Source organism: Rhipicephalus microplus, chromosome 9, assembly GCF_043290135.1.
Source record: "Rhipicephalus microplus isolate Deutch F79 chromosome 9, USDA_Rmic, whole genome shotgun sequence".
NCBI classification, from domain to species: domain Eukaryota; kingdom Metazoa; phylum Arthropoda; class Arachnida; order Ixodida; family Ixodidae; genus Rhipicephalus; species Rhipicephalus microplus.
The window spans coordinates 49,772,542-49,796,174 of NC_134708.1; the positions used below are offsets into that span (position 1 = coordinate 49,772,542).

A 23,633-nucleotide genomic window follows, 5' to 3' on the forward strand; every position below is an offset into this window, starting at 1 on the left:
TTGAGCCACGGTACTAATTTTCCTGGCTACAAAGCGCACTCCTGTGTTGTTGTAGTGTAGCCCGTCTTTGTCCATTATACCTGGTCTCCAACCCTTCTTTATGTCGAGGAACCTGTGTCAGCTGCGCTTGCACCATTTCCTCAGCTGTGTGTTGGCTAACTCTATTGCAGCCCTGGTCTCGTCACCTCTAGAGGAGACTTCTGGGATGGAGCATACCACTAGCTTGGCATTGCGATTGTGCCAGCTCGTTTTGATGATCTGGGTGATACGACACAGATCTTGCCTCAGTGCTTCAGTGAGCCCGACATGCACTATGTATTGGCAGAGCACATTTTTTGCTTTTCGCTCATAGGTATCAACATAGTGCATAGCTTTTTCACATGTGGCCTTTTTCCCAAATAAGATACCAACCACTTCGGGGGGATCTACATTGGTCTGTACGTTTGGCACGATTCTTTCTACATCGACATCTCCCACAATTATGACCTCCTGCTCAGCTTCCGGATCTGGCCATACCGATTTCTTGCGAGTTTGGATTCACTCTGGTTGATGGGTGGTCTGTAGGCTGCTGCTGCAGTTGCTGGCTACCAGTCAGGGCTTTCTCAGTTGCCTCTTTGATGAGTCGTTTTGTAGTGAGTAGTTCGCAGCGCCACGCTTTGACAACAGAACTAACTAGAAAACGCAATATTTTGTGTTTTTGCGTTTCGCTAGATTGTGAGCGCTGCCGCATTCTGCCAAACAGCATGGCAGCGACTAGAACTTGTTCTTAGGTGAGTTGTTGCTTAAGGGTGCTGAACATGTTACTTTGCCGTCGTGGTGATAAAGACGTGATAAAGGACACAGGAGCTGCTTGTTCTCTTGATGTGCTGACCTTTTTCATGTTATCTGCATTGCACTAGAAGTAATGTGGCTATAAGCGGCGTGTTCGTGTGGAACAAGGCTAGCACAGAGTAAATGGATGGTGCAGCGAAGTCTCTAGTTCATCAGATTCATGTGGAGAGCCCACGATGTTTACATTTCAGCAAAATAGTGAGCAGCTAGGCGTGATGCAAGTGGTATGCAGCGTTGACCCAGGTGAATCTAACCTGTCTGTCAACGGCAGCAGACGACGTTGCCTGAGTAGCAACGCAGGTGCCATTGGAAAGACTCCACGAACATCACACCTTAAAAGAAAAGAGCGCTTGCAGTGCTAGTTGCAAGTAAATTACAATGTTCAATGTTCCAACTTTCTTGTCATCGGGCTTTCATAATTATTGGTATCCCAACCGGTGTCTCATTGATTTCCTGATTAGTGGAATTTCACCGCTACGTGCAAGACAAAGCGGCTAATTTGCGGTAAGTACTGATCAGCACTGTTGTGCTTTGGTTTGCACTTTACCGTATCTGTGTCTTGTTTGTGCTACCATCGCTCACGTCGTGTTAGTGGGACACATCGTGAACCGCAGAGTGAAACAGTTAAAAGGATTCGTCAAACTTCCCGGTAGCAATTGATCTCAAGTGCACATTTTCAAACGAGCAAATGAGGAGTAATAAAAATAGGGCACAGTGTTAAAACCATTGTAGCACGAAATTGCAAGCACCACCTTCAACAAAATAAAACTTGACGCTTTGACCCGGCTTTGATTACGCCTTTGCAGAGCGAAAACAGCTGACAGCGGCGGCGGGCCCCGTGCAAGCCAAGGCCATTTATTGAGGTGACAACGCGAATGTTGCGTGCGGCGTTGAGCAGCCTAAAAAAAAAGCACACGCACAAGTGGCGATGCAGTGTTTTGTATTGTCGCTCCCAGATAGCGAGACTCTACTCACTCCCGCTAGGTCGGCCAATTGCGTGTCCAGGTTTGGGAACGCAGTTTTGCAACTCATATGATTGAATAACTCTGGTGCCATCATAGATGATGGGCGCTTCGTGCTCATCCTGCAGGCAAGGGAAATCAAAGAGGCTGTGCTATGACATACAGAGAAGCATAGAGTTTCCTCTTTCATAGACACTAGTGCCAGAGTTCCCTCTAGTGTATATTAGAAAAGGCCATTATTGTGCGCCTTTCACCTAGAGGATGTCGTCCGTCACTGTTTCACATAACGCAGCTGTCACGACCCAAGCTACCACTTACACCTTAAATAACACCATGATAACACATTCAAAATTCCGCCCAGATCCACGGAAGAAGGAAACAACTTCCTCCATGCATGTCTCTGTGGGTGTGGGACACCATTGCTCTAGCCCATTCGATTCACCCTGCACTTCCAGAACTAGTTCACGGTGGTGCCAAATGGTTGTGGTGGTGCCGTCTGGGTGTTGTCTTCGTGCAGGTGACGTTTCAGCAAGTGCAGCAGCGACGACAGAAATGAAAAACGAATAGACCCGACATGTTGTCAACGTGTGTTAACCACTACGTAGTGGTAGTGGTTAGAAGGGAAAGAAGGCGCCTAATTTCTGCAGCCCGGTGCACGACCTCTGAGGTAGTGCACTACTTTCTGGATAAATATCGAACGGTTACGCGAGGCATTCTTCGCCCAAGTGGAGAAGGCGATTTTTTTTTTGAAAATGTTTTCTTGGTTATATTAAATGCGATTCATTGTCTGTCTTTTTGTTACACGAAGCTTCCATGTAGTTTAAACACAAGTGTATAAAAGAAAGTGTCACTTTTGTGTACGACGTACGATTACTAGCTTGATGTGCTGTATTTTAATTTGGTAGTTATCATATCAAGTAGATCATATCAAGTGCTTAACAACTCACAATAGTCTAATGCACTGTCAACACACATTTTAAATCATAACAGTCATAGTTCCCTTCAGTATCATGTACCAACTAGCCCTTCAAGAAAACAGTCATAAGGTTTCACCGGTTGAATACGCAACGTGGTACATGTGCTGTTCACACTCTAAACCAACAAATTTTGTTTGGTTGATTATGTTGTCATTTCAAAATTATTAAACATCCCCCCGAAGGTAACCCTGATGGAATGCGAAGCAACAGCGCACCTGCGCACGGCGTTGACCCGGTTGAAACGGGCGTCGACGCGGGTGCTGGAAAAACGGTTTGAAGCGAAACTTGGTGTAACGTTTGCTCGAATGAACGTTAGTTTGAAACGCAAAGACACGGGAGGCGGGTAGGGTTTTGTGGAAGTTTCTGGAAAACAAAGCGCGTGGCCGTGCGCGCATGTTTCAGAGGTGATAAGCTGTAGAACGCGAGGCGACGGGTAGGTGCCACCACCATCTCGTCTTAGCAAAGCGTTGAAAACACTCCCCGTTCCGTGCAAGCATAGCATGGTAAGCGCGACGGCCCTTAAAATTACTTATGTATGCGTTTTCTAGTAAGAGATGCATATGCAGAATATATGCCTGTTGTTATGGTGCCCCAGACATGTGCAATAATTGCTTTTTAATTGACAATTGCACAAGCATGAACGCTCAACCATGAGCAACAGTGGTGAACGCTGCGGACAGGGTCGGCCGTTTCAAGTACCCGATGCCGGTATGAGTGGACAGACAAATGTACAGACAGACAAACAGGCCAAAATTTTGCGTTGAAGGTCCCCAAGAAAGACTATCGTCTTTATAGAAGAATTCTTGAGTTGGTGCTTGAGAAAAGACACGCGGTAGCAGGGTACAAATGGAACTGGCTACAACTATTGAGAATTTTAGCCCTTCTTATCAGCTTGCGCAAGTACTGCACCTATTTCAAATCATTCCAAGAAAAGGACCTTCATAAAGTCCGTGGCATTTCTCGGTATGCAAAGAATCATAAATCTTTTGATAGTTATCATTTTCCATTAAAATTTTGCACTTTCCTATCACATCAATAGATGTGCAATGGCCCTCAATATCAAAAGACACATTTAATATGGCTGTCAGTTATACAAAGGTGCCCCTAGTGCTAGTGCATGCTCTTTTGGTTATTTAATAACAATGTTTTTGATATTCATCAGATTTAATTTGCTTTGGCTCAATGCACAGGCTAAAGCTTCTTTAATGTCTCTGCAGAAAAAATAAATTCTTTTCAATGAGCGGAACTTGAGTTAGGAGTATTTGTGCAAGACATACTCTTCATAAAATCTTTAGTTATGAAAGATTAAGAAAAGTGACTTACTTTATAACGCTCACGTATGCCTAAAAAGATGTGCTTTGTACTGCACCCTAATATTTCCCTAGCGTTTATTGCTTTAAAAAAATTTACATCATGTGGCCTCGTACCTTGACTGCTGGGCTGGGCTTCAACTCATTGAAAGGCTCTCCTTGGGACTTTTCTCCAGCTGTTTCTCTCCATTTTCTTCTTCATATATAGTTACCTTGCCTGGTAACTTATCCTCTTTCTCGGGCTTTGAGGTGAATACCAAGCAGCTCAGAGCATGCCAAGCTCAACATACTACGAATAGCAAAAGCACTCCCTGCCTTGCCGTTTTGTCTTAACAGAAGGCTTGGGCAATTCAGTCTCGGCAACAATTGTTCAGCAGCTGACCAGAAGTGGCTCAGGTCCCTCACATCTCTCTCTCTGCAATCCTTTATATATACTGTACTATAATTGGCTAAGATTGCTATATATTTCCCCGCTGTTTGTTTGGCGGCTATCTTTTGTCACCTTTTTTCCCCATTTCTCTCTTCTTTATATCTCCGGCCTCTCTACATATTTCCTCTTTGATTTTATACCTTTTATTTGCTACCACTATTTTTCCTATTTTTTATATTTTTTCTTTCTCTCTGTTTCTTGTTTTTTTTACTCTCTCTTCATTGTTCACATGCTCGTCAGAGTTATTGCATCGCCTCGAGACAAATCGATGCATGAGTTCTGGGATCGAAAAAAGAGAATGGAGAGAGTGCAAGCCGGTTCACCATAATTTTTTATGCATGACTCATGACAGACCTCAAGCATAGCAGCTCCGCTGAAATTCTATCGGCAAGCAACGTCTACAACTCATCCCAGCGACTATGTTGCCCAAACATAGGTCATGTTCGCGATACGTCCAACAAACACTTCGTCCAAGCCTATATGATGCTGGGGACATAAGTTAGTCCCACAACTGGCCAGGGCATTTAGATCTTTCCAGGAAGTCAACAGATTTGTGTTGTCAGGTGAAACTGGTCCCCCTGTAAACACTTTTGCAAGTATTTACTCTACGATGCAGTATTACGTGATGTCACTGAAAGTGTTTTATGCAACATTGTAGTGGATGTTGCACAAAGCAAGTGGCTGTTTCAGTCTTGACTCATCATTTCCGCCACCCTGGTAGTTACAAGGCTGTCAATACCATTTGAAAACTGCAGCACCCTAATGTGGTCAACAATACTCGGGAGTTCTTCTTTAATAAGCACTTGTGACATCCTGAAATGGGAAGTTATGAAACGAGGACACGAAAGAAGTAATATTATATATTAATGGCCATGTTACTTCTCAAGTCATGGTTTTCATGTTTCTGAATTCAATATGCATAACTAATTCCAACTTGCCCTAATGTCGATTCTTCCGCAATACTTGCAGCAGAGTCATCCGAGCGAGAGCTCTCGTCCAAGTTGTGATGAGCCACAACTTGGACGAGAGCTCTCGCTCTTTTTAAAACTGACCTATACTATCTCAAAGGCCACATTCACTGCTAAGAATAAGTCATATGTGCTCACATATACGCAGGAAAATCACATTACAAAAGCATCTTGAGCTTGCAATTACAATGTAACTGGCAACTGGCCAGAATGTATGACCTGACCCTCGTTGAAATGAAAAGACTATGGATTACAGTGACAGAACCGATCATTCCATTCACGATTTGAATAGAACATGCTTTTGAATTCTGTTTGAAAGTCATAAAACCGGTAAATGGCACTGGACAATTGGTACCGCACGAAAGAGCCGCTTGGATTTCTGTTGCAGTCTACTGTTGTTTAGGGACCGCGAGGTAAAAGCAGTCAACGCCAAGAAGCGACGCTGCCAGGAACTAATAAAACTTTTCTAGCCAACCCATAAATTTTTTACTGCACTAAGGAAAGCAGGCCACAGGGCCTTGTTTCGATAATAAACATGCACAGGGCATTTTTTTCTCAGTCAATGCAGGTATTGTCATTGTAAATACTGACAGCCGGCAACCTTTCCTCTTTGCACACAAGCTCTTTGATGACGTGTGAATGCCATGCCGTGGTGCACATAACGTTACATCAAAATAACTAATTGTTAAAAACTTGTTGACTTTCCAATGGCAAACTTTGGGGTAGTTGTTCATACGAGAAAAATGCATAGACGAAAATAATTTATGGCGCACTTGTATTGTATAAGTGAATCTAATTTGAGGTCTGCCTCATCTAATCCTAATTAAAACTATGAAACTGAGAGCGTCAAGCTTAAAGAAAAGCCAGAAATTTTGTTGCGCCAGACTGTAACAGCCAATGAGGGCAAGTGACGTAATTTTAATCAAGCTGCCGCCAATTAAAATCTCGTCTGAAAAAAGAAAACGGCAAGTTGAATGTACATGAGTGGACTAATTTTTTTGTGTGCCATGCATGGTAAATGCGCATTTATTTCCTAAACTGTAAACAAGCACATAGCATTTTTTTGCCTGCGGTGATGGCTGCGAAGAAGACTTGCGGTGATGGCTGCCCAAGTTTTAGCCCGTACAGTGAAAACAAAAAAGGTAAAATTTGCCATTTTCTTGTGTACTGTGTGAAAAAAAAAAAACACCAATCACCGCATACAAAGGTTCAAGCGATTCAAACAGCCCACAACTAGGAGAAATCGAAACAAGACAAAAGCCAAAAAGGGGTGAAGAGAATAAAGAAGCAACATAAAACGAAATGGAGTCTGTTGTGTGCAATCACCAAGTGTAGTTTTATTACATATATTAGTGCAGTCTGCTTTTTACAATCCAAAATATGGGTAACTTTTTTTATTCAGAAAGTCGAAGTTGGCCTTGTCTACACCAAGTATGCACTCCCTCCAGATTCGCCAGAGCATCTCGCTGTTGATGTGATTCTAGGCAAACTTGTACCAGCTGTATTCTTCAACCAAGATTTTAGAACAATGGTCTAAGAAGAATTCGCAACCGTAACAAAAGTCGACCACATTAGAGCCAACTAACCAGGCAGGCCTTTCCATTGTTTTTTCAGGCCACCTAAGTTCAATACAAGGAAGCTCACTAGCAATATGGAATGAATCGAACCCTTGCAGTTTTGAGTATCCAGCAAAACTGTTCTACAAATGATTCCGCAATCTGGACCCTGTGACAATTCGTCATGAAATCCAAGCTTGGGCAGCATAACATGAAATACACATGTGGACTAAGTTATTGCAACATAGAAGAAGAAAGAATGAATCATATGCTCCCATATGAACTGAAATGCTTGGCAGGTTCTCGAGATGCTGCGTGGCTGCGATGGGTCATGTTCTGTATCTACAACTATCTCAAATATGAATTTCTGGTCCAGCAAAAGCTTTGCATTCACTCCTTATTCTAGTGTGACGGTGATTTCCTAATTTATACCACTATAAGTTCATCAGGAACACTAGTTACGTCCCAATATAATATTGCTACATAGCTGACATATCAGCTATTTTATTATCTATTTGAAAAGCACATTATTATTTTCTAGACAATGAATCTCATTGCTGCTTACTGACACAAAACTTTTATGAATAGCTGGGTAAGCATCATTGCATTTCTACTGTTCACCACAATTTCGAACTTCTCAAAAACGGACACAAAGACGAAACTCGTCGCTGCAAGCCTAAATATAGCTAAACGCGGCACATGGGTCCCTGTCCTGACAAAATTTTAATGGTTTCTAGTACGTCCCTATTTTTTCTTGTGTGTCTATTGAGTGATACACTTTTGATCAATCAAGCACAGAAAAAACTAAAAATTCAGAATTTTCGTTTTCCTGAATTAAAATTGCGATGACAGGGTTACAGAACAAATTCTGCTCAAGAAGGCGACCCAGCGAAACGTGTAGTCACCTTCTTCATTACAAGCTATACTCCTTGTCAATGTAAGAGCCTGTGAAATGTGGCTGCTTACCAATGCAGCACCAAATAAAGGACATGTTACCTACATCAAGCCAACTAACATACATGGATGAACTATGTCATAGACAAAGCAACTTGACTAATTTTTTCTCACTTCTGAGCACTATAGCGTAAGGCCATGTATAGCACACTAAAGGTGAGCCTTCACCACTCTGATATATCAAACAAGTCAGCTGACAGCAAGTGAGAAACTGTCATTAGCAATTACAGACTTCCCTCTGAGCAACACACTGGAAGAAACTCCAACAGCTGAAATATTTGAAAACATTCCCAAGCGAATTAGAAGTTACCTACTATTGAAAAACATATCACTATTAACTTAAGCTCCAGAAAGAACGCATTTGCACCCCTGACCTCAGGGGCTAAACATTTAGGCGACTCGGATCAGTTTTAAATTAGGCCCCGGATAGAACACCTTTGCAGCCATGACCTTTACGGCATACTACTTTGATGACGACGAGAGATGTGGCGATTGAGGGTGGCTTTCATTGAAAAGGATGCATTGCAATGGACGCAAGTGAAAGGACGCTCTCCCGTGTGGGTGCGCATGTGATGCTTGAGGTTGCCTTTTAGCGAAAAGGATGCATAGCAGTAGCCACAGATAAAGGGACGCTCTCCTGTGTGGATACGAATGTGCTTTCTGAGATCACGGTCCGACGTGAATGCAGACGGACACCACTGGCACTTGGAGGGGCGCTCGCCTGTGTGTTTGCAAAGGTGTTCTCTCATGTGCGTCTTGTTCACGGTCACATAGGTGCACAGCCGGCAGCAACGTAGTCGGCCCTGTATCGACACGAGCGAGTCGTACTGCTCCAGGGAAGTCGACGGCGAAGAATCTGCAAAGCCACAGGGAGCAATGGAAGGCAATAAGAATCCCATATCGCACACGACGCGCAGCTAGAGTGCAGCACTAGTCAGTCGATGATTTCTGAACTTCTAAACGAAGAACATAGCCTTTACCTAACGATAACAGTGGACCAAGCCCATAAACCTCTCACTGAAATACCACTGCTCTATACACACTGTAGTGCTTAAAGGGACTGTCTACCATCCTTCAATTGTTTCCTGTCGCAATAAAAAGCATACTATCTGAGAGTCGAACCTTTCAGCGGTTTCTCTGAAAAATGTGTAGACATCTTTAAAAGAGAGCTTTTTAATCTGCGTTCAGTCTCCTTCCATCAGTGGGATAAATGCGCACAACACTGGTCCGTGGAAGCGATGACAATTGTACTGGCGGTGAAAGTCTGAAACTGGAACCGTGTCCAGTTCTTGCAGGCCTCACCTAGTTTTTTTTATTAGTAAAACAAATACCTTGCGAGTGGTCACTTAAGGCACATACACTTTGTTTTTTGAGAGCGGCGGAGGACACCGTGCTCGCATTTCTCTGTTGTTTCAGGCAGGTATGCAGACAAGCAAACGCACCGCCGGCAGTCTTTGAATGTGTGAGAAATAACGCAAAAATTAGTCTCTGGCACGATCTAAAGCTGTCTCAAGTGTGCAAAATACAATTTCAAGTTGTACATTTTTGTTTTTAAGCAAGACAGTCTACCCGATAAGATTTCTTGTCCTACCAATAGATTAACCACAGTGCTGTTGGGTGAGGCTAGTGGCCATTTTTCGCAGACTTTCAACGTCAAGTTAAAATTATAATTCTTCAATTATGTCACAAAGGCATGCTCGCTGCAGCCGATGTGATGAACGATCTTCCGATTTGCACCACAATCACGAAAATTTTCTCAGCGGTAGACAATCCCTTTCATAAGTGCGAACTCTAGTTGCCAAGCTTCAACCTGGTTGAAATTTCGATACCATTTGTGAATAACCAAGTCTCTCTGTATTGTACTAGCATATTAAGCACCAACAAATTATGCTGCTATGCTGCTTTGCATAGCAATATTCATACAATGCAAGTCCATAAAAGCATCAGCTGATATTCAAACACACGAGAAATGTGAAGTAAAATACCAGTGAGACAAGTTGTTATGAAACAAACTGCAAAACATGACAAGAGAAACATTACAGAGCTAAGAGTGGCATACTAAAGGTTACTTATTCATGAGATAAGGTTTCAGTCTCTCACATGATCACAAAAAAAAAGCAGACATTCCACTTAAACATCATATCTATCACCATATATAGTTATGAATGGACAAGATGGCTCTATAGTGGAGTCACATATGGAAAGTCACACCAGTGGCACATAACGATTACAGTACTCTGAATATGTTACCTTGTACAATTTACTCATTAACTTCAAAAATGACTACATGCAATTTTGGCAGTAAACAATTATGATGAGCACTTACAGTGCCCCACCCAATATATATGTATATATAAACATAAGAAGATGAGCACACAAGGCATGGTATAAAATGAAAAGACGAGTACCACATTTCATGGCACCATTGAGGACAGCTATATTTAAATGCACCGAGATAACTCTGTTTCAATGAATGGCATTGAAGGAGTGAAGTGGAGGTAGTAGTGGCTAGTTTTTATTTGAAAGCACCACACGAAAGTATAAGCACGAAGGTTTACAGGAAAAATCCACAGTGATGTAACATTGCCATCGAGAGTTTATTCCAAGATCACTATTGAAATTTGCTCCCCCACCCCCCCCCCAGCTGATAGGCCCATGCCTTGAAGAGACCCTTACCTTAAAGATTAGTGGCACTACACACTGTTTTGTCTCACATTCTACTCACACAGTTTCTATTCCTTTCATGCAAATCAGTCAAGCTGCCTATTATCAGCATACAAGCTACACTGCTTGAGGGTATTCATAATGAAATATTTGATGTTTGTTTACATCAGCATCTAGACTCCTGCACATTACAATTTTAGACTTTTGCAAATAACTCGGAAAGCACCGATTCATCAATACAAAGCAGAACGTAAAACAAAACAAAATGCGTGAAACATAGCAGTCAACATTTTATAACATCCTAGCGTATCCTTTTTTTCTTCCCAATATGTTTATCATCTCATCAACTTAATCGGTCAACCAGAGGCAAACTAAAGAAAAAATCTATTCTTGGAATGAAACAGCGAAGACAGCTTTACATGACAAATTCTGCTGAAAGTGGAGAACTAATCAAATGTGCAGTTGCCCTGACACTTGCTCTGATGTGCCCACCCACCATCGCAAAAGAAAACAAATAAGAATGAACAGGTTATATCGAGCACACAACCATACATGCCTCAACGAGTTTTTAAACAAAGCAATCAAATCTTTGGTCCTCTTACGGTGCTCAGCACTACGGCACAGGCATATGTGTTTCACATTTGCCATACTTTCAATATTTTGGCGTATCGGTAAACTCGTCAAAAGGCACTTGAAGAATTTGCATGACTTTTGACTTTTCTCTGTTATGTGGCGCAAATAACTCAATAGCTCAGGGATCTAAAAAAAAAACACTCTCGGGCACTTTCAGAATTACCTTCCAGCAATATTAATCGACCAATGAAATAAGCCCTAGAGGAAAATCTCAGCACCACCCGAGCTTCACGGTTCCTTTAGATGACATGAGGCATAGCAAATCAGGGTGCCTTTTCGTGAAAAGGACCGATTGCAATGCCAACAGGTAAACGATCGTTCTCCTGTGTGGGTAAGAATGTGATCTGCTAAGTGGTCTCTTCGCGAAAAGGATGCACTGCAGTGGACAGAGGAAAAGGGACGCTCTACCGTGTGGGTGCGTATGTGCTTTTTGAGATTACAGGTCTGAACGAACGCCGCCAGACACAGGTGGCACTTCAAAGGGCGTTCGCCCGTGTGCTTGCAAAGGTGTGTATTCATGTGCCCCTTGCACTTCGTCACGTAGGGGCACAGTCCACAAGAATACAGTCCATCTTGGATGAATGCGAGTGATGGGTACTGCTCCGAAGAATCCGAAAATGAGGAACCTGCACAGCCACATCATGTAGAGAAAAGCTACGTAAATATTGCATCACACTATATGCAACTGGAGTGCAACACCAGACAATCGAGGACTTACGAACATCAGAACGTAACTTTTACCTATTCATTACAGTCAATTCACCTTAAACATATTTCACACAAAGTTGCCGTTGCTCTGCAGGCAAATACTGCAATGCAATTACAGGTGAGCATGAGTTGAAAATAAACAATCTCCAATTTGGCTGCAACTTCGAGGTTGTAAGTGCCAAGCCAAACCTCTGTACCTGTATATACAATACTATACCAAAGGGGCCCAGCAACACAATTTTTTTGTCGATCCCTTTATTACTCGAAGGTTATACGATAAATTTCACGGCTCTTTTTTGTACTGTGGAATGCATTGCTAACACTCGTTAAATGGCACATCCAAAAACAAGGCTTTTTAACACAGAAACTGCTTTGATTTTCAACAACAGTGAAACGCAATGCTTGCGATTGGAAGTAATATAAGGTCCCAGCTAGGCCACACTATTATTCGATAAATATTGTTACGGGCATTTGGACGAGTTAAGTTGCAAGTTGGCACGTCGAAAAACATCAAGCACTGCGGACAGACGGGTAAGATGATCGTCGAAAGTAGTCGAAAAAACAATAACGTCGTCAAGATAGCAGAGGCAGATGGTCCACTTCATGCCTCGAAGGAGAGAGTCCATCATGCGCTCAAATGTCGCGGGGGCATTGCATATCCAAAAGGCATCATCTTGAACTGATAAAGACCATCAGGAGTCACGAAGGCCGTCTTCTCTCTGTCTTTGTCGTCCACAGCGATCTGCCAGTAGCCTGTGCGAAGGTCTATTGAAGAGAAATATTTGGCACCGTGCAAGCAATCGAGTGCATCATCTATGCGCGGTAGGGGATAGACATCTTTCTTGGTAATATGGTTGAGATGGCGGTAATCAACACAGAATCTCCAGCTATTGTCCTTCTTTTTAACAAGTACAACGGGTGAGGACCAGGGACTGGATGAGGGTTCGATTATGCCCTTATCAAGCATTTTATCGACTTCTCGCTGTATAATAGCACGCTCCGGGGCTGACACACGGTAGGGTCGTCGGCGAATGGGTCGAGCGTCACCGGTGTCGATGCGATGGGTTACTACAGATGTCTGGCCCAAATTACGGTCGCCGAAGTCAAAGATGTCCTGATAAGGAGCAAGCACACGGCAGAAAGCAGAGACTTGTTCAGAGGTGAGCTTGTCAGATAGCATTGGCTTGAAAAGGTCGGAACAGGAACGTGACGAGAACGACGTTGATGAAAAATCGGGTGGCGAATTGGTGGTTAGAGCGGAAACTGTGTGGTCGACCAGTGGTGTAAGATGCGCAAGTGACATGCCGCGAGGAATAACTTGCGCTGAGAGGCCGAAATTGAGGACGGGAAACGAAGTTCGGTTGTCCTTAACGGTAACCACCGTGTTGGGGAGTGCAACATTGCGTGTCATGGCGACGTCAGAAATCGAGGCAGCAACATAATCACCATCGGGTACTGCAGGATATGGCGAGAGTTGGACTTGGACTGCGGCTTGCGGCGGAAGTCTAAGGAAATCGACAGAGCGTAGACGAGGTGGGCTGGTAGAGACGGTCTCCGAAAAGGATGGTAGTTCGAGCTGAAGAAGACCTTTGGAACAGTCAATGAGCGCAGCGTGTGAAGTCAGAAAGTCGAGTCCAAGGATTAGGTCATGAGGGCAATTTTCCAGTACAGCGAACAAAACTGAAGTTTGATGCTTAGAAATTGTTAATCGCGCAGTGCACATTCCAAGCACAGCAGGAGTACTCCCATCCGCGGTACGAACGGTAGGTGCAATCGCAGGCGTCAGAACTTTTTTGAGGCGGCGGCGGAGGTCTGAGCTCATCACAGATATTTGTGCACCGGTATCAATAAGAGCCGTTATAGGTAAATCATCAACGAGAATTGTTAGGAGGTTGCACCGCTGGTCGGGAGTAATCAGAGGATTTGCAGTCCAAGTCGTGTATGCAGCGTCACCTCCGGGGGCTGCACCGGCTAGTTTTCCGAGCGACGGTCGTAAGGAGACCGAGAACGGCGGGGTTGGGGCGAGCGGGACTGACGACGCACGGGCGATGGCGAGCGGCTGGTCCGACGTTCTGGATTATGCTCTGCACCTGTCTCAGCACGGTAGGACGGGGCATAAGGTGCACGTTCAGAGCGAGGCCGCCAGTCATAGAAGCTCGGTCGAGGTGATGAGGTCCACCGGCTGCGGCAATGGCGAGCGATGTGTCCTATCCGATGGCACGTAAAACATATGGGCCGATCATCATGAGTGCGCCATTCAGCTGGGTTTCGTCGTGGCGCGAACGTGCGGTTCGGAGTGGCAGCCGCAACGACTGGAGCCGAGCTGGAAGTAGCAGAGGCATTTTGATGAGGTGGCGAAATGCCCATATTCGCGATCTCTTGGCGAACCACGGCCTGTATCATTGAAACAGCACCGAGGTTGTGTCCTGGCGCGCTGACGCTAGACATAGCGGGAGCCATGGCCTCGAGTTCCCGACGGACTATTCTGGTGACGTTTTCTGGCGCTGGTGGTTGGTGTAGTGTGGGCAAATCTTCGCAAGAGGACGTAGCCGCCGTGTTGGGAAGGCGGTCAAATCGGTGAACTATGCGCCTACTTTTTGCCTGTTCGAAGCGACGACATGCTTCGATGACCGACTCCACCGTGGAGCAGTCCTTGCACAGGAGAAAATTGAAGGCGTCATCCGCAATTCCTTTCAGGATGTGTCCGACTTTGTCCTCGTCGAGCATGTCCTTGTCGACCTTGCGGCACAAAGCCAACACGTCCTGGATGTACGCGATGTACGGCTCCGTGGATGTCTGGGCACGAGTCGCAAGCTCTTTCTTTGCGGCCACTTGACGTCCGATGGGTTTCCCAAATAGATAGCGCAATTTCTGCTTACAGACGTCCCAGCTAGTCAACTCTTCTTGATGTGTCTCGTACCAGAGTTTTGCCGTGCCATGCAAGTAGAAGATGATGTTCGCCAGCATAAGCGTTGGACCCCAATGGTTGCGGCTGCTGACGCGCTCATATTGAACAAGCCAGTCATCGACGTCTATGCCACTTGTGCCGTTGAATGGACCTTGGTCACGAGGTTGCACCACAACGATCGGCTGCGGGGCTGACGGATCTTGTTGACATTGAGTAGCCTGGTCAGTCATCGTGGTAGCTGCAATGCGCCGTCCGCTGCGAAGATCCAGCTCGTTGGGCTGTATAGCGAGTGGTACCCCGCACCTTCCACCAATGATGTTACGGGGAATAAAGTATACACTGATGAACAAATGTGTACTGGCGAATATACTGGCGAGCTAATGCGTACGACGCTGCTGCAGTCCGAGCCTGTTCCCGTTCAGCACTTCGTCGTCGTCATCCTCAGGCATCTACTTAGCCCGTGACAATATTACCAAAATCTTTTCACACTTCCTTATATACAAATGAATTTCTTCTTTTGAGTGTCACTGGAACTAGCCAATGACCCAAGCAGCATAGCGCTATGCAAAAGATAACATTTTTTTTTTCTTATTTGCTGTTTTGGAAAGAAGTGTACATTTAAGGGCTCATTTTTTTCTGTTAAACACAGTATCAATGAAATCAACAGACAATCATGGCAAGGAAAGTATCATCATCATCAGCCTGACTACGTCTACTGCAGGACAAAGGCCTCTCCCATGTTCGGCCATCCAACTCTGTCCTGTGCTTGCTGCTGCCAATTTATACCTGCAAACTTCCTAATCTCATCAGCCCACCTAACTTTGTTTCCCCCAAACTCGCTTGCCTTCTCTGGGAATCAGGTTAGTTACGCTTAATGATCAGCGGTTATTTTGCCTATGGGCTACATGCCTGGCCCATATCCATTTCCTCTTCTTGATTTCGACTATTATATTTTTATCCCCAGTTTGTTCCCTGATCCACTCTGCTCTCTTCTTGTCTCTCAAGGTTACACCCATTATTTTTCTTTCCAGCGCTCGCTGCGTTGTCTTCAATTTAACCTGGACCCTCTTTGTAAGCCTCCAGGTTTCCGCTCCGTAGGTAAGTACCGGCAAGATGCAGCTGTTATACACATTCCTTATGAGGGATAGTGGCAATCTACCAGTCATGATTTGAGAGTGCTTGCCAAATGTACTCCAGGAAAGTATAGGGGATGTTATTGAAAGTAATTGAAATGCAAATGTGAAGAAAGAAAAAATTACGACAGGATAACTTGCTGCACGCAGGGACCGAACCTGCGACCTTCGAATAATGCGCCTGGTGCTCTACCAATTGAGCTACCACGGCAGCTATCCCCCCCCGTCCACTTTATGGGGTGTATATTTGCATTTAAATGTGAGGGTGTGGCTCAGCTCAGTTGGTAGAGCACAGGATGCATTGAAGTTCGCAGGTTCGGTCCCTGCCCACAGCAAGATCGTTTGGTAACTTTTTTCTTTGTTCACATTTATATTTTGATTTCAATAACATGCCCTATACCTTCCTTGGCACAATTGTTTGTTAGATCTCACAGCTCATGTTTCGAGATTTATAATACTACTAACTCCAGTTCCCATGCACCTATATTATTTACTCCAGTTGCATCCACTTTGGTATTCAACACTGCACCCACTCAAGTGTCACAGCAGGCAGATGAAAAAAACAAACAAAAAAAACACTGCAGGGCCACATTAACAAATAACGAAACTGTAAATATTATGCTTTTTTTTGCATAGAATAAACCAAAGAAACGATACCAGAACACATGAACCATGTCAAATAAGATACTATTATAGAAACAAGTTGGTACAACACATTAATACAAAGTGAACTGAAAAATAAGAACTAAAATTATCAGCGGTGCTTACAGTGACATCACAGTTTCTCATGGCCAGAAATACAAGCAGATGTCTGTGTTGCTCAAAGGATGGTTCCTCTCTACAAGTGCAGTCTACACGATTTACATTAATTCCGCAAAGTGAACAAAACCGCCATCGCAGCAGAGGATGGCTCATCTGATGCCTGTGCCCGGGCCTTGAATCTGCAGCTGCTTCTTCCATAGTGGGGTGGGCGGGGGTACTATGAATTTATTTCAACCACCTGTAGTTCTTTCAAGCGCACCTATATATAAGCAAATGGGTGTTCTCTCCCCTCACTATTACTACAAATGCAGCTTCTGTGGTCGGGCAGTGAACACACGCCACCGACATAAGCTCCGAGAGTTCACCACCCAGACGATACAAAGACCAGTACTACCACGTACGGCTACATAGACATAGGACACCTCATCAGGTCTGGTAAATTGTTCGCCATTGCCGTTGCAAGCTGCCATCACCATTGCTCATGGTAGAGAAGGTGCAAGTTTCCTAGGAGCAGGGGAATGCTTAAGTTAAGGTGCATAAAGTGAAGTACTAAGACCTGGGACAGACCTCAGGGTTCTATCCAGCGATATTATAACAATGTTGAGAAGGAAAATGAACAGTGATACTCGAGACATGCCAAAACTGTCTAATGCATGAGATAGAAAATTCTTCGACCCTACATGAACAGTGGCTGCGTGGTTCAAAAGAAACCAATGCCTATTGTGTTAGCGCAATTCTTGTGTTCACTTTGCTTATGACTGTTCCAACACTATTGAACAGATATGCAAAACTCAGGATAATCATTCTTTATGAATATCCTGGTTTTTCATTTATTCTTCATTCCTTGAAGGCCCCAAAAAGGGGTATTACATAAGGGGTGGGTTTACAAAAAATAGAAAAATAAAATAAAATTATGGTGACACAATGGCAGACACTTCTTAGATGAACTCAGATGAGCAGGTGATAGTAGCGATGTCGTAGGGAAGGCGGTCCCAATATACATATAGGTTACCAACTGCCTAGCATTAAAGAATGCGTTGCAGAGAACAGAATGATTCCTCTAGACTGATCATGGAAACATAAACACTACTAAAAATTTAATATCTTGTTCAATATGCTAAAGCTAATACCCAATTTCACTTGTTTCAAAATAACCAATCATAGGCAGCAGATTGTAAACACGGCCATATCATGGTCCCATTTTTAAATTCGCGATGAATAATCACACTGCAATGTAATGGGGAAAGCAAGCGAATTATTTCTAAAAGAGCCTCATGTAATGTATTTCGGCAACTTCTTGAATGCTCCGCCGAAGGAATGAACACATCTGTAATAGCATAGAAATCACTGTTAAAGCCAGCACCAACACCCATAATGCACAAGAGATTTTAGGTTGTCCAGCTAGTTCACGAACATTATGGCAAAAGAGCACAGACAGCAGGATGAAAAACATACAGGACACACCACTTTGTACTCTGCATTATTCGTCACATTGACTGCACTGTTTCACCATAACACTCAGAGTGCACACACATATACCTTTACTTTAGACATTAACCAAACATATAGCTAAGAAATTCTGATCACTTTCATTCAAAGGGCCGACTCAAAACAAAAATACAGCCATGGGCCAGTTTAAGCGTCTGTGCTTTAACCTAACGCACATACGATTTCAAGGTCTATTTTTCCCCTAAAAAAGTAAGAGTGTTCGAATTTCTGGAGCTTGTCTGAGAATTCTAGCAATATTTATGACATGATGATTGCCGTTTTGAATACGCATCGGTTCTGTGAAACCACAATTTGAAGCTGACTTGCAGACAACAGTACCGCTAGCACTCAATTAGCAGAAGAGAAATACGCACAAAGTACATGCGCATTGTGTGTTATGTTCTACTATGAGCAAATGGCACCACTGCACGATAAAATGAAAACTGCCTCAAGTAAACAAGGGGACATATGGGGTTCTCACTTTTTTATTCACTATAAAACACCTCTTGCCTTTTGGTTTGGTTTTTTTTTTTTTGAAAACAAGGAGTGGTCTCTCAGTCTAGCTCACTGTGATCGCCGTGCGGGTGACTCACCAGCACAAGGTGCGGTGAGGAGTTTGGCAACAAAGGTGTGTGAAGAGGCGAATAGCTTAGTACGCGTCTGCGCAGCCTCTTCTCCTTAATTTCTCTTTTTGTCGGGCACCGTCTACTGACTGGCCATCCTTTGTGTGCCCCAAACATAACTATACTTTATGAAAAGGCTTTTAGCACAATAAAATGTTTGCCCTTATTGTATCCGCCAGAGTTGACTGATCACACGTAGTAAATTACAGTATTTAGGAGGCAAGAACACAAATTTGCACACTAGAGCTCCGTGAAAATTCTACAGTTCGCATTGCTATGCTATGCAGCAGCATAAATAATGTGAATAAGCAAATCAGGATGCTCATTCTTTCTTTACTAATCGTAGGGCTCCATGTAGGCTGCTTATTCTGACCATTGCTGCTAAGACTTGAAAACAATGACCACACTGATTGCAAATTTCTAAAAAATGAAAGCTCACAATTTTCGACATTTCGGCCTATTTGAAGTTTTTTCATGGAGTCCTAGCAATAATAAAGTGCTTCATTTGAAAAAACTCGGACGTTAAAATTAGGTAATCATACAAACAGAATCTTATGAGCAACATTTTCCCACAGGCAGATGGAGCACATGTGTTTCTTGTTGAAGTTTTCACAATAAAACAAGGTGATAAACAAAATTTCTGTGATAATAATTGTAGGCGTTTAACATCGCAAAACCACAATGTGGTTATGAGAGACGCCTAGAGGAGGGCTCTGGAAATATCAACCACCTGCGGTTTGTTAACGTCTGTCTACATTAAAGTACACGGACCTCAACCATTTTAGCCTGTAGAGAAAATGCGGCCACGAAGAGTCTCACGACCTCCGGGAGAGCAGTTGAGTACTATAACCACACTAGACTTTTGTGGCAGGGTCAACACAATTTCTGAAACACAACTGTCAGTGAATACTGATAGCATGCAAAGGGCTGAAAAGAATGCACTGAAAGACATCGGCTAGCTCATTCTGAATCAGGACAGAGAAAAAATAATAAAGTAATAAATTGAATAGTAGTAATTACTCAATTACGAGGTAGTAATTAGCAGGCACATTTTGAAGGATATAAATGAATACAGTTATGAAATAATAATACCACAATTTTCACGCTCCGAAACTATGATAGGAATATGAGGCATGTCGTAATGGGTGCTCGGGATCATCGACCATCTGGTGTTCGTCAACATGCACTAATATTGCACAGTGCCTAGGCCACTAGCACCTCACCTCCATCAAGATAAGACTGCAATGGCTGGAATTGACTGTGTGACTTTCAGGTAAGCAGCGAAGCACCATAACTACTGCACCGCTGAGGCGAATGTGGACAGTTATCTAAATTTTTAAGTGTGTATAGTGTAAACAGACTAACTTATCCCGAGGACGCACAGCTACACTTACTACATATTGTAACATAGACAACGATACATTCATTAAAAACAATTGCACAGTCACGCTTAACCTACTCAAAGCTGCAGAACTTGAATAGAGAAGCTTCTTTATTAAATGTCTTCGTCACAATGTTCTCTCCTTGACATGCTACATCTCTTGGCATTCTTCTACCAGCACGAATTTGGCGAATTAATGGTGTCATGCGCGTGAAGTACTGTACAAACTCATTCACACCTGCGACTAGCACCCATCGAAAGGCTTTAGAGACTAGCAACCAAACAAACAAACGAAAAAAAAGACTCAAGACAATTGATGTTCACACCTGCAAGGAACTGATATGTGTTGTCACACAGAATTCACATCAGCTCGCATGTGACTCACATTGCCACTGACCCATAAAATAAGGTGACAACGTCCTGTTTATGCGCATCTGATTGGTTTAGAGGTTTATAACTGCAGTCGTACGACTGAAAAATCGAGCAGCCAGTGACTAAGCCAGATCAGTCTCCACGGCGAAAGTGGCCTTCCGCGACCATTTGCAGCCAACTTCATCACACGACCTGTGAGAGTCGCAAGTCTGAATGAGCTTTAAGGCTATTTGACAGCACCTGTCACAACGGATATGTTGCCTCTTCCTCTGAAATAGCGACCCTCAAGGCAAGATTGAACTCCTGTCACTGACCTTGGAGTCCAAACAAAGTTCTCATCCATGGGTGCTGCTGTTCAGATTCAATACTTAAACCACGACTTCGCTGAAATTTCTCAAAACGCAGAGAAATAAAGCGAGCTTGCAGAATACCGTGATGGTGATAGACTGCAACACTAGGTAACCCTTAGAGAAAGGTTTCATATTACTTCAACAAAACACTCGATTATTGGCATCAGTTAGTGATACAAGGGCCCATATTCTGAAACAATCAGGAAAGCAACAGTATCACTTTTGGTGACGTAGAATCTGATGTGTTCAGTAACCTGCCAGTGCAATGCTATCGTTGGACTCGCTGTTGGTTTATGAGTGACTGACAACACAGGAGTGAGCATATTGTACAAGCGCAGAGTGACCTAAGTGTGGCATTTTCAAGTGTATGCTGCCTTCTAAGCAATGGCCACGCTTGGCTATAGCTACTTGAAATATAAAAAGTGTTGGAAGTGCTTTTAACATGTTAAGTGCAATTGTTTAAAGCACAGTATTATAATTAAAGAACGTCTCTTTGCACGAAATGTATTTCTGTTGAGAGTTTAGCAAGGCGTACCGAGAGTTCAGCAGTAGTGCACCATGGCAGCGATATCGTGCAAACATATTATTTTGCCTATGCACAATAATAAATCATGAGAGAAACACATTATTCATTTTACTGGAGCATACAAACCACATAAAGCACATGCTGGCAAAAGGACAAGTACTGAAAACACACTGAGCTAATCCCGACTGAACGATTTGGAGTAAAAATGCTGCACTAATAGCCAACGTTTGGATACCAAAAGCCACCGTCGATGTCTCCAAAATACTAAACTTTACTGCCAACCAACGGTGATGAGGTGTGCTCGTTTACTCCAAGCATGTCAGGAGCCCCGCAGAGCACCATCACTTCGGCAGAAACACTAGATGGCGTCTGCACTTTTCCAGTTTTTCTCAATAGACAATCAGCACACACCAGTGGCGACATTTTTGTGAATGTTGCTTTTGCGACCTTTTCATAATAAGGATAATACTCATTTGAAGAGCACAATGTCATGCCAATTACAACACATCAAACAATGCAAAAAGACGTGATTATCGCAAGGCCATAAACAGCCTCCAGCAGAACAAATATGCACCTACAACATCAAATACACACATTTAAATGGGGCGGTATATTCAAGCAGACAGACATTGCGATGAGGAGCTGAGAAAATTCTCCATACAGTTTTGCTTCACTGGCCACAATGACATCTTAGCGGATACAAAAAGCAAATATTAAGTTGGTATGGTCCGCGCTACAGTATTACAGAAATCTCGCTGTGCTCATTTCCTCCTACTTTTGTACACTATAGGGTTAACACCATATGAATGTCATTATCAGGTACTCATCACACTGTGATGTACCAGTTGAAAGGCAGCATTTTGCGCTGTCCCCTTCTTTTAATTACACTCTCGAGTCATGGCACCTATACCAAAATAAAAGTTTAGACAAGCTGATGCAGCACACGTAATTCGTGAAGGCACAAAAAACAGGAGACCAGTATAGAGATTGCACAGAATGGCCCTGTTTGCTATTGTCAGTGCCCTTCTCCCTTTGGTCATCCATCTTTAATGCTGTTTTAATTTCAAACCTAAACCAATTTGCCTGCCCTTCCAAATTTACTTGATACTGTACTGCTTACTGCCTTTGTTGCATTGGTTCTCAGACCGGATTACACCAGTCAAAATTAGGCTGATATTATGCTGAAAAATTTTCTCTAATTCATTCTGCAATATCATTTAACGGCTCCCATTGAGGTACATGGACAGTTGTCAATTGTGAGCAGTGAGAGCAAAGGTCAAGGTTTCTTCGCTGTAGAAAGGCATGACAACAGCAGCGCAATCATGATGAAAATTTGGTTGAAGTGCACGTGCGTGAAGAACTATGTATCCACTTTAAATACCTTTTTTGTATAATAAAACTACAGTTGTGAGAGTAAGCACTGTCCTTGTCAGCCTCCTCTGTCCACGTCTTTTCAGTGCGCTTCAACCAAATTTTCAAACATGAACGTAATCCAACAGGCTGAACTTGCCACCTTGAAACAGCAGTACGACTTTTCACCACGTGCATCCGTAGGTTTGCTGCCATGCTGAAGCAGATGTTTGCAGCCCAAGCACGCAGCTTGCCTAAGCATGTCTTCCCCATAATGGCCAAGTGCTACATAGATCCTCTTTTCTTGATGTTGGAAAAATTGAAGCTGTGTCAACAGATTCAAAGGCTTTGCAGCTTTCTGGACCTTGACAGCTAGTGCAATATGAAATATTGCTTTTTGCTTAACTGAGGCCGCACATGCCCCCAGTGAACATCGCCGCGTGCAGCCATCAATAATGCTAATGCACAAAGAAACCAATGCCTATAGCTGCGGCCACGCATTTTGCTACGGTCTGCGAGCTGGTTCTTTTGCTCGAAGCGCATTTCGCAAGAGTAGTAGCATTCTCGTGCAGAAGCAAAGTCAAGTGCTTGGATTTCGTATCACGTGAAGAAGAATAACAAAACTTTATTTCTAGAAAACACTGCATTACCGCTAAAACATAGCAACACCACATAGTCGAGCTCCTATTCCAAGGCACCGCTGGCTCCTGCCTTGCGATCCTTTTAACCCTCCCAAACAAACACATA

General features: G+C 43.4%; 1 protein-coding gene across 2 annotated transcripts in view; it reads left to right on the forward strand.

Moving 5' to 3' along the window:
- The window catches only part of LOC142771753 (uncharacterized), a 41,173-nt gene that overhangs the window by 6,158 nt on the left and 11,382 nt on the right, over positions 1–23,633 (forward strand). For both annotated transcript variants that reach the window (XM_075873618.1, XM_075873619.1), the window contains exon 2: positions 15,933–15,999. In XM_075873618.1, the coding sequence (XP_075729733.1) occupies positions 15,933–15,999 (67 nt within the window). The remainder of the gene's footprint in view (positions 1–15,932; positions 16,000–23,633) is intronic.